Below are 12,079 nucleotides of genomic sequence, written 5' to 3'. Positions count from 1 at the left end.
AATTGACCACAGTAGCGAGGTTGTTGTCCGAAACCGAAGGCTTTAATAGACAAGATGTTTCCCCAGCAGCTCAGGTACAGAAAGCGAGCTGTGGGGAATACACGGGCTCTTATACCCCGTCTTACAGGGCGGAGCTACCTTACAACTCTAACCAATGGGTGACTCGTGTTACATACCATTGAGCAGCGAGCCTTCTCCACCAATGGTGTCCTGGCATTGCTAGTTACCGTAATACTTCTACTCATACTACCACAGTGTCACAAGTAGGTTTACATTAACACTGCAACAAAGTTACTATGAAAATCCCCTAGTTGCAACACTCCGGCGCCTGTTCGGTAGACTGAGGGAGAGTTCAGAATATCCAATTCACCTAACAAGTACATCTTTCAGGATTTGTGGGAGGAGCCCCCGGAGGAAACCCACGCACACACGGGGAGAATGGACAGACTGCACACAGACAGTGACCGAAGCCAGATATTGAACCCGGGTCCCTGTGAAGCATCAGTGCTAACCACTGTGCTACCATGCCACCGTATTGGAAGCAGAGACTGTGGCAGAGGGAGAATTGGGAGCTAAGGGGGCGCCAGAGACTCGGGTTCCGCGCATGCGCAGTTGGGCCGGTGCCAACCAGCGCATGCGCGGTGTCCGCCCTCCCCCAGGGCGCCCCCCCTCGGTCTGCCCCCCCGCCCCCCCCCCTCGGTCCGCCCCCCCCCCTCGGTCCGCTCCCCCTGCCCCCCCCCTCGGGTCGGTCCCACCGCCCCCCCCCCCTCGGGTCGGTCCCACCGCCCCCCCCCCCCCCTCTCGGGTCGGTCCCACCGCCCCCCCCCCCCCCTCGGGTCGGTCGCCCCGCCCCCCTCGGGTCGGTCGCCCCGCCCCCCTCGGGTCGGTCGCCCCGCCCCCCTCGGGTCGGTCCCCCCCCCCCGGGTCGGTCCCACCGCCCCCACCCCCCCTCGGGTCGGTCTCCCCCCTCCCCGGCCCCCCCCGCTGGAAAATCTCAGCAGGTCTGGCAGCATCTGGAGGGAGAGAAACGGGCTGAGGTTTCGAGTCTGGTGACTCTTTGTAGAAGCTCAGAGCTCTGACAGTCATTTGGCCATTTACTTGGAGTTTATATTGTTTAAAAAATTCAGTGAGGACATTGTCCCTGTCACCAAATTCACAGGCTCCGCCCAGAGGGCGGGGCTACGGCGGCTGGTCAGTGACTGGGCGGAGTCTCGGTAAGGGGCGGGGTCAGTGACTGGGCGGAGTCTCGGTCAGGGGGCGGGGTTAGTGACTGGGCGGAGTCTCGGAGCGGGCGGGGTCAGTGACTGGGCGGAGTCTCAGTCAGGGGCGGAGTCAGTGACTGGGCGGTCTCGGAGGGGGCGGGGTCACGGTCAGGGGGCGGAGTCTCGGTCACGGGGCGCGGTCAGTATCAGGGCGGGGTCTCGGCCAGGGGGCGGGGTTCCGGTGATTGACAGCCTGTGGCCTGTAAGCGGTGTTCGGAGCCGCGCAGCCATCGGCTTCAGGTGAGCGGGATTCCGGGGACAGGGCTCGCTATGGGCGGCTGCCGGGGGACGGAGCGGAGTAATATGTGCCCGGGCCTGGGTTCAGGTTCGCAGTGGCGGACTCGCCCTGAATCGGTGGGTCGGATCTGCCCACTCGGGCCTGTGCTGACCCAGTGAGAGGGAGACCCGGTAAAGCCCCGCAGCCCCCACTCCAAATATTGACCCACAACCTCCTACTGAAAGTTAATATCACATTTACACAAGTTTGATGGGGAATTGGGGTTGGGGAGTTGTTTAGATAAGCCATGTTGGCTGGGTTTTGTACGGTGTGTGGTTTCTTTTTTGTTACAATTTATAATATAAATGCCTTAATAAAATATTATTTTTTAAAAATTACACTCACCCTTACTGGCAGCATGAACAACTCAAGTGTTTAAATAATTCTCTCTGGTTCTGGTTCCTATTGTACTGAGAGTGGGAAGGGCACAGAATATACTCTGGGTGGGGGATGTCAGTGTTCATCGCCAAGACTGGCTCGGTAGTACCACCACAGACCCTTCATCGTGTTGTGTGGCACTACCACCATGCTAAATGGGACAGACTTCGAACAGATCTAGCAACTCACGACTGGGCACCCATGAGGTGTTGTGGGCCATCAGCAGCAGCAGAATTGTCTGTAGCCACAATCTAACTTCATGGCTTGGCATAACCCCCACTCTACCATTACCACCCAGCGAGGTGAGGTGATCAACCCTGGTTCAAATGAAGAGTGCGAGACGGCATGCCAGGAGAAACACCAGGCATACCGAAAAATGAGGTATCAACTTGGTGAAATTACAACATAGGACACCAAGATGATGTTTGAGAGTAGGCTGATGGAGTGTTACCAGCAGCAAGTTGTAGATAGAGCTAAGCAATTCCACAACCATCTAAGCTCTGCAGTTCTGTCACATCCAGCCGTGAATGGTGGAAGACAATTAAACTGGTTGGCAGTTAAGTGTCAGTTACCTTAATCTACTTTGATCTAAAAGCAGGTGGGGCAGGGGGAGTCAACTCAGGCCAATTTAAAAAGAGCAACTTAGTGAGCCAGAGAAGACACAGCCAGAGTGAGACACAGCTAAGAGTGAGTTTGGAAATTTAAAGCTAGGTGGGAATTCGAAGCTTGGGGGGGGGGGGGGGGAGGAGGAGGTGCTTTTTATCCCTGGGAAGTAGTTTTTTCTTTTCATTGGTATATTTATTTTTTTCTTTGTTTTTTTTGGAATTATAGTTGTATAAAGTAACCGAAGGTTTAAGACATGGCAGGAGAACCCAGACCCGTGTCATGCTCCTCGTGTGCGATGTGGGAGCTCAGGGACACGTCCACTGTTCCTGGCTTCTTCACGTGCAAGAAGTGTGTCCAGTTGCAGTTCCTGTTAGACCGCCTTTTTTTGTCTTTTTTTATATAACTTTAGAATACCCAATTATTTTTTCCAATTAAGGGGCAATTTAGAGTGGCCAAACTACCTATCCTGCACATCTTTGGGTTGTGGGGGTGAAACCCACGCAGACACGGGGAGAATGTGCAAACTCCACACGGACAGTGACCCAGGGCCGGGATTCGAACCCGGGTCCTCAGCGCCGTAGGCAGCAATGCTAACCACTGTGCCACCGTGCTGCCCCTGTTAGACTGCTTGACGGCTCTGGAGCTGCGGATGGACTCACTTTGGAGCATCCGCGATGCTGAGGAGGTCGTGGATAGCACGTTTAGCAAGTTGGTCACACCGCAGCTGAAAGTTACTGAAGGAGATAGAAAATGGGTGACCAAAAGACAGAGCAAGAGTAGGAAGGCAGTGCAGGTGTCCCTGTCGTCACCTCCCTGCAAAACAGATATACCGCTTTGGATACTGTTGAGGGAGATGGCTCACCAGGGGAAGGCAGCAGCAGCCAGGTTCATGGCACCGTGGCTGGCTCTGCTGCGCAGCAGGGTAGGAAGAAGAATGGCAGGGCTGTAGTGATAGGGGACTTAATCGTAAGGGGAATAGACAGGCGGTCTGCGGATGCAATCGAGACTCCAGGAAGGTATGTTGCCTCCCTCTGTGGGGGGGGGGGGGGGGGGGGGGTGAACAGCCAGCTGTCATGGTGCACATAGGCACCAATGATATAGGTAAAAAATAGGACGAGGTCCTACTGAATTCAGGGAGTTAGGAGTTAAACTAAAAAGTAGGACCTCAAAGGTTGTAATCTCAGGATTGCTACCTGTGCCACGAGCTAGTCAGAGTAGGAATGCCAGGATAGATAGGATGAATGCGTGGCTCGAGAGATGGTGCAAGAGGGAGGGATACAAATTACTGGGGCATTGGAACCAGTTCTGGGGAGGTGGGAACAGTACAAACCGGACGGTCTGAACCTGGGCAGGACTGGAACCGATGTCCTGGGGGGGTGTTTGCTGGAGCTGTTTGGGAGGGTTTAAACTAATGTGGCAGGGGGATGGGAATCAATACAGGAAGTCGGAAGGTACTAAAACAGGGACAGAAACAAAAGGCAGTTAGGGGAAAAGTGTAAGGCAGAGAAGCCAGTCAAAAATCGAAAAGGGCGACAGTACAAGGTACAGTGATTGAGGGGAGCTCAGTGAATAGGCCCAGTAATACTAAAAGGAATAAAATGGGAAGTAAAAACGTAAATGGTAAGCGATGCGGCAGGTTGTTACATGAAGATATGGATTCAACGACAAAGAAAATTAAGAGAAAAGTTAAGAGGAAATATAACTTAGGAGAGGTTACTGATCGAGGTGTTAAGATTCAAAACAGAGGTATAAAAGCCATCATAAGTGTACTTTACATGAATGCTCGTATATTTGGAATAAGGCAAATGTGTTGATGGCGCAAATCATTGTGAATGACTATGATTTAGAGGCCATTACTGAAACATGGTTAAAGGATGGTCACGACTGGAAGTATCCATGGGTATCAAACTATTCGGGAGGACAGAGTGGATGGTAAGGGAGGTGTGTACCTCTGTTATTTAAGGATGTCACCTGGGCAATAGTAAGGGATGACATCGGTGCTATGGAGGATGAGGTTGAATCCATTTGGGTGGAAATCAGGAATAGTAAGGGAAAAGTCACTGATAGGAGTAGTCTACAGGCCATCAAATAGTAACATTATGAGGGGGCAGGCAATAAGCAAAGAAATAACTGATGCATGTAGAAATGGTACAGAAGTTATCATGGGGGATTTTAATTGACATGTCGATTGGTTTAACTAGGTTGGTCAAGGCAGCTTTGAGGAGGAGTTTATATGTATCTGCGATAGTTTCCTGGAACAGTATGTAATGGAACCTACGAGGGAACAAGCGGTCCTAGATCTGGTCCTGTGTAATGAGACAGGATTGATTAATGATCTCAGTTAGGGATCCTCTCGGAAGGAGCGATCACAATATGGTGGAATTTAAAATACAGATGGAAATGAAATAATGAACGAGTAGGCTTCAATGAGGTTACTGTGAAAAGCCCCTAGTTGCCACATTCCGGCGCGTGTCTGGGGAGACTGGTACGGGAATCGAACCGTGCTGCTGGCCTGCTTGGTCTGCTTTAAAAGCCAGCGATTTAGCCCAGATGGAGGGTGAGAAGGTAAAATCAAACACTAGGGTTTTGTGCTTAAACAAAGGAGATTACAATGGGATGAGAGAAGAGCTAGCTAAGGTAGACTGGGAGCAAAGACTTTATGGTGAAACAGTTGAGGAACAGTCGAGAACCTTCCAAGCGATTTTTCACAGTGCTCAGCAAAGGTATTTACCAACAAAAAGGAAGGACGATAGAAAGAGGGAAAATCGACCGTGGATATGTACGGAAATAAGGGAGAGTATCAAATTGAATGAGAAAGCATACAAAGTGGCAAAGATTAGTGGGAGACTAGAGGACTGGGAAATCTTTAGGGGCAACAGAAAGCTACTAAAAAAAGCTATAAAGAAGAGTCAGATAGATTATGAGAGTAAACTTGCTCAGAATATAAAAACAGATAGTAAAAGTTTCTACAAATATATAAAACAAAAAAGAGTGGCTAAGGTAAATATTGGTCCTTTAGAGGATGAGAAGGGAGATTTAATAATGGGAGATGAGGAAATGGCTGAGGAACTGAACAGGTGTTTTGGGTCCGTCTTCACAGTGGAAGACACAAATAACATGCCAGCGACTGATAGAAATGAGACTATGACAGGTGAGGAACTTGAGATGATTGTCATAACTAAGGAGGTAGTAATGGGCAAGCTAATGGGGCTAAAGGTAGACAAGTCTCCTGGCCCTGATGGAATGCATCCCAGAGGGCTAAAAGAGATGGCTAGGGAAATTGCAAATGCACTAGTGATAATTTACCAACATTCACTAGACTCTGGGGTGGTCCCGGCGGATTGGAAATTGGCAATCGTGACACCACTGTTTAAAAAAGGAGGTAGGCAGAGAGCGGGTAATTATAGGCCAGTGAGCTTTAACTTCGGTAGTAGGGAAGATGCTGGAATCTATATCAAGGAAGAAATAGTGAGGCATCTGGATGGAAATTGTCCCATTGGGCAGACGCAGCATGGGTTCAAAGAGGGCAGGTCGTGCCTAACTCATTTAGTGGAATTTTTTGAGGACATTACCAGTGCGGTAGATAATGGGGAGCCAATGAATGTGGTATATCTGGATTTCCAGAAAGCCTTTGACAACATGCCACACAAAAGGTTGCTGCATAAGATAAAGATGCATGGCATTAAGGGTAAAGTAGTAGCATGGATAGAGGATTGGTTAATTAATAGAAAGCAAAGAGTGGGGATTAATGGGTGTTTCTCTGGTTGGCAATCAGTAGCTAGTGGTGTCCCTCAGGGATCAGTGTTGGGCCCACAATTGTTCACAATTTACATAGATGATTTGGAGTTGGGGACCAAGTGCAATGTGTCCAAGTTTGCAGATGACACTAAGATGAGTGGTAAAGCAAAAAGTGCAGAGGATACAGGAAGTCTGCAGAGGGATTTGGATAGGTTAAGTGAATGGGCTAGGGTCTGGCAGATGGAATACAATATTGACAAATGTGAGGTTGTCCATTTTGGTTGGAATAACAGCAAAAGGGATTATTATTTAAATGATAAAATATTAAAACATGCTGCTGTACATAGAGACCTGGGTGTGCTAGTGCATGAATCGCAAAATGTTGGTTGACCGGTGCAACAGGTGATTAAGAAGGCAAATGAAATGTTGTCCTTCATTGCCAGAGGGATGGAGTTTAAGACTAGGGAGGGTATGTTGCAATTGTATAAAGTGTTAGTGAAGCCACACCTGGAGTATTGTGCTCAGTTTTGGTCTCCTTACCTGGGAAAGGACGTACTGGCACTGGAGGGTGTGCAGAGGAGATTCACTAGGTTAATCCCAGAGCTGAAGGGGTTGGATTACGAGGAGAGGTTGAGCAGACTGAGACTGTACTCATTGGAATTTAGAAGGATGCGGGGGGATCTTATCGAAACATATAAAATTATGAAGGGAATAGATAGGATAGATGCGGGCAGGTTGTTTCCACTGGAAGGTGAAGGCAGAACTAGGGGGCATAGCCTCAAAATAAGGGGAAGTAGATTTAGGACTGAGTTTAGGAGGAACGTCTTCACCCAAAGGGTTGTGGATCTATGGAATTCCTTGTCCAGTGAAGCAGTTGAGGCTCCTTCATTAAATGTTTTTAAGATAGAGATAGATAGTTTTTTGAAGAATAAAGGGATTAAGGGTTATGATGTTCGGGCTGGAAAGTGGAGCTGAGTCCACAAAATATCAGCCATGATCTCATTGAATGGCGGAGCAGGCTCGAGGGGCCAGATGGCCTACTACTCCTCCTAGTTCTTATGTTCTTTATGTTCTAAACAACTCACTGGAGGAGGAGGCTCCACGAATATCTCCATCCTTAATGATGGGGGAGCGCAGAAGATTTGTGCAAAATATAAGGCTGAAACATTTGCTACAGTCTTCAGCCAGAAATGCTGACCTATCTTGGCCTCCTCCAGAGGTCCCCTGCATCACAGATACCAGTCTTGAGCCAATTGAGCCAAAGGGGCTTTTCACAGTAACATCATTGAAGCCTACTCGTGACAATAAGCGATTTTCATTTCAATTAAATTCACTCCATGTGCTAACAAAAAATAATTGCTTGTAAGTTCCTATAGAACATAAAACAGTACAGCACAGAACAGGCCCTTCGGCCCTCGATGTTGGTAACCTGGCTGCAAACTCTGGATACTGCAAAGGCTATGAGTCCTGACAATTTTCCAGCAAGCTACTTTGGATTTCTGCTCCAAAACTTGGCATGCTCCAAAACGTGCCATGCTTCAGAACATGCCACACCCCTAGCCAAGCTGTTCCAGTACAGGGGCAGCACGGTAGCATTGTGGATAGCACAAATGCTTCACAGCTCCAGGGTCCCAGGTTCAATTCCAGCTTGGGTCACTGTCTATGCGGAGTCTGCACATCCTCCCTGTGTGTGCGTGGGTTTCCTCCGGGTGCTCCGGTTTCCTCCCAAAGTCCAAAGATGCGCAGGTTAGGTGGATTGGCCATGATAAATTGCCCTTAGTGTCCAAAATTGCCCTTAGTGTCCAAAATTGCCCTTAGTATTGGGTGGGGTTACTGGGTTATGGGAATAGGGTGGAGGTGTTGATCTTGGGTAGGGTGCTCTTTCCAAGAGCCGGTGCAGACTCAATGGGCAGAATGACTCGATAACCCTCCTTCTACACTGTAAATTCTATGAGCTACAAAACTGGCATCTCCCTAGCAATGTGAAATGTACACAAGAAACAGGACAAATTCAACCTAGTCAATTATCACCCCATCAGTCTACTCTCAATCATCAACTAGGTGATGGAAGAGGTCATCAACACTGCTATCAAGCAGCACTTGCTTAGCAATAACCTCTTCACTGACACTCAATTCTGGTTCTGCCAGGACTATCCAGACGTGAGGTAAGATTGACTGCTCTTGACATCAAGGCAGCATTTGATCGTAAGTGGCATCAAGGATGCCTAGCAAACTGGAGTCAATGGGAATTGGGGAAATCTCTCCAATGGTTGGAGTCAGACTTAGCACAAAGAAAGATGTTGTGATTGTTGGAGGTCAGTCATCTCAGCTCCAAGACATCACCCTAGGCGTTCCTCGGGAGTGTCTGAGGTCCAACCATCTTTAGCTGCTTCATCAATGACCTTCTTTCCATCGTAAGGTCAGAAGTGGAGATGTTCGCTGTTGATTGCACAATGTTCAGTACCATTCATGACTCCTCGGATGCTGAAGCAGTCCATGTCTAAATGCAGCATGACCTGGGCAATATGCAGGCCTGGATTGATAAGTGGCAATAACATTCACACCACACAGGTGCCAGACAATGACCATTCTCTACAAGGGGGAATCTCCCCTGGAATTTAATGGCATTACCATCAATGAAACCCTCACTATCAACATACTGAGAGTTACTGAACTAGACAAGCGATATAAATGATGTGTCTACAAAAGCAGGTCAGAGGCTGGGAATCCTGTAGCGAGTAATTCACCTCCTGACTCCCCAAAGTCTGTCCACCACCTACAAGGCACAAGTCAGGAATGTCATGGAATACTTCCCACTTGCTTGGATGAGTGCAGCTCCAACACCACTCAAGAAGCTTGACACCATCTAGGACAAAGCAGCCCGCTTGATAGGTAACCTATTCACAAAGATTCACTCCCTTCCCCCACTGCCGAACAGCAGTGTGTACAATCTACAAGATACACTACAGTAACTCACCAAGGTTCCTTCAACAGCACCTTCCAAACCCACAATCACTACCATCTACAAGGACAAGTGCAGCAGATCCATGGGAACACCACAATCTCCATGTTGCCTTCCAGGTCACACACCATCCTGACTTGGAAATATATTGCTGTTCTTTCGCTGACGCTGTGTCAGAACCCCCACTCTGACAGCACAATGCATGTATCTACACCCCATGGACTGCAGTGGTTCAAGAATGCAGTTCACCACCACCTTCTCAAGGGCAATTTGGGGTGGACAATAAATGCTGGCTGAGCCAGCGACACCCACATCCCTTGAGTGAATAAAAATCAGAAGTCAGGTTGAGAGAATGAGTAATAAAACATACAGAATCTTGGGCTTTATTAATAAAGAAACCGAGTACAAGAGAAAGGAGGTTATGAGAAATCATGAGGGGTCTGGATGGGATAGATAGCGGGAAATTGGTTACCATTGGGTGGAAGGATTGAGAGCCAGAGAACAACAATGTAACTGGTAAAGGAAGCAACAGTAAAACTGTTGTACACAGCGAATGGTTAGGATCTGGATTGCACTGCCTGAAAGTGTGGTGCAGGTAAGGTCAATTGTTGCTTTGAAATCAGAATTGGATCATGTGAATGGGAAAAACATGGTAGGTTATGGGGAAGAGGCAGAGGCTTGGGACTAGCAGAATTGCAGAGAGGCAGTATAGAGTTGATGAGCCAAATGGCCTCCTTTTCTATTTGCACCTTAAATCTTTGCTGCCTGGTTACCAACCCTTCTGCCATTGGAAACATGATCTGTCTATTTACCACTCATAAATTTGAGCACCTCTACCTTTTCTGCTATTGGGCAGATATCACATTCACTCTCAGTTTTCTGTCTCCCGCAGGGTGATATCCAGGGGTGGAAATGTATGGATCTGGTTGTCTCTGGAAGATGGTTGGACTGGGATTGTTGTATGGTGGGCGGTGCAGCGGACATCGATTCTCCTCAGCCCTGTGGAGCAGAGAAATGTACAGAGGCAGTCTTCAGTTCTCGACCTGTGCGGCGAAGAGAAAGGAAAACAGACAGACCGTGGACAGTCTGGACCGGCTGTCGGTGGACGTAACGAAAATCCGCCAGCTGAAAAGCTGGGTGTTGCTTGCAGATGTGGCTTACGTCAATGAGACCGCCAACATTTTGAAAGAAATGGGAGCCGAGGGGAAGAAAATAGCCCTCATCTTAGAACGATATCCTGAAGCTGTCCTCTGCACACCAGCAGAAATCAGTGCCCAACGGGAGTTGTGGGGAAAATTGTGCTCCAATGAGGAAGAGCTGGTGAGGATTGTAGAGCGGTTCCCGGAATCTTTCTTTACAGTCAGAAACCATAGGAATCGGCAGGACAACATCAAATATTTCCAGACATTGAACCTGAACAAAAGGATTATCAGTCGCTTACTTGCCAGTTCTCCGCAGATCTTCTGCAGCAGTGTGGATAGGAACAAGGCAGTCATTGAGACTTTACAGCAAAGCTATCTTCAACTGGGTGGCACACAAGCTGACATGAGGGTCTGGCTAATGAAAGTGCTGAGCCAGAATCCTTTTATCTTGTTGAAACTTCCAGAGACAGTGTGTGAAAACCTGACTTTCCTCCAGTCCTTGGGCTTCAGCAGTGCTGAACGCCTCAAGTTGCTCTCCAAGCTTAAGGGGTTGATAATCGAGCTCTCCCCCAGTACAATGGAGAATTGTGCTGTATTCTGTCACCAAGCATTGCAATGTACCGATGAGGGACTGAAGATGATTCTCCTGAGCTGCCCGGCCTTGCTGTACTTCTCAGTTCCCGTTTTAGAGGAACGCCTCGGTGCTATTTTGCAGGAAGGGTTTTCAGTGGAGCAGGTCAGGGCAAGCCCTGCAGTTCTCGAGCTGTCGACACAGATTGTGCACCATCGCATCAGGAGGCTGGTCGCTTTGGGGTATGATGTTAAAAGGGACAGTCTGGAACTGCTCAACGGAACCAAAAAGGATTTTGAGAGCAGTTGCGGAAAGATGGACTGGAGGAAACAGAGACCCTTATTTAATCCAGTTGCCCCCTTAAACATTGAGGAGTAGTAGTAGCACAGTGGTTCGCCGGGTTCGATTCCCGGCTTGGGTCACTGTCTGTACAGAGTCTGCATGTTTTCACTATGACTGCCTGGGTTTTCTCCGTTTTCCTTCTACAAGTCCCGAAAGATGTGCTGTTAGGTGAATTGGACATTCTGAATTCTCCCTCTGTGTACCCGAACAAATGCCGGAGTGTGGCGACTAGGGGATTTTCACAGTAACTTCATCGCAGTGTTAATGTAAACCTACTTGTGACAATAAAGATTATTATTATTATTAGCGATGGAGAGATTCCACCCAGTGACCAATGGGGTTGTGTCAACTCAAGAGCTCGAAGTTGGAAGCTAGGAGCAGGAGAAGGCAATTCGGCCTGTCGAGCCTGCTCTGCCATTCAATAAGATCACGGCTGACTTGATTGTGATCTCAACTCCACTTTCCTGTCATCCCAAATGCTGTGGATACTGGGTCGGGGTGGCGGAGGAGTTGGGGGGGGGGTTTGGTCAATTAGAACTTTCAAAACGGAGATGTATTGATTATTGTTGGAGAAGGATATCAGGGGATGTGGAGTTTACAACGAATAAATAGATATAGATCAGCCATGGAATAGGCTCAAGGGGCTGAATGGCCTCGCCTGTTCCTATGTTCCATTCTAAATAATGAATTTGTGTCATGAACACATGCCTGTAATAACTTTCAGTGGGCAGGTTAGTAGGAGAAAGAAGATGGCATGAAGAGGAAATCTCTAAGGTGTGAGCTGACAGCGTGAATGAGGAA

The 12,079-nt window shown here is 48.4% G+C and overlaps 1 protein-coding gene across 1 annotated transcript; it reads left to right on the top strand.

Moving 5' to 3' along the window:
- Positions 1 to 1,430: 1,430 nt before the first annotated feature.
- On the top strand, positions 1,431 to 11,773 carry mterf2 (mitochondrial transcription termination factor 2). Its single transcript, XM_038781354.1, has 2 exons — positions 1,431 to 1,502; positions 10,116 to 11,773. Exon 2 carries the CDS (start codon positions 10,136 to 10,138, stop codon positions 11,312 to 11,314), a length of 1,179 nt encoding a protein of 392 aa, XP_038637282.1. The 5' UTR covers positions 1,431 to 1,502; positions 10,116 to 10,135; the 3' UTR covers positions 11,315 to 11,773.
- Positions 11,774 to 12,079: the final 306 nt, after the last annotated feature.

This window comes from Scyliorhinus canicula, chromosome 20 (assembly GCF_902713615.1).
Source record: "Scyliorhinus canicula chromosome 20, sScyCan1.1, whole genome shotgun sequence".
NCBI classification, from domain to species: domain Eukaryota; kingdom Metazoa; phylum Chordata; class Chondrichthyes; order Carcharhiniformes; family Scyliorhinidae; genus Scyliorhinus; species Scyliorhinus canicula.
This window is presented reverse-complemented; position numbering and strand designations above follow the sequence as displayed.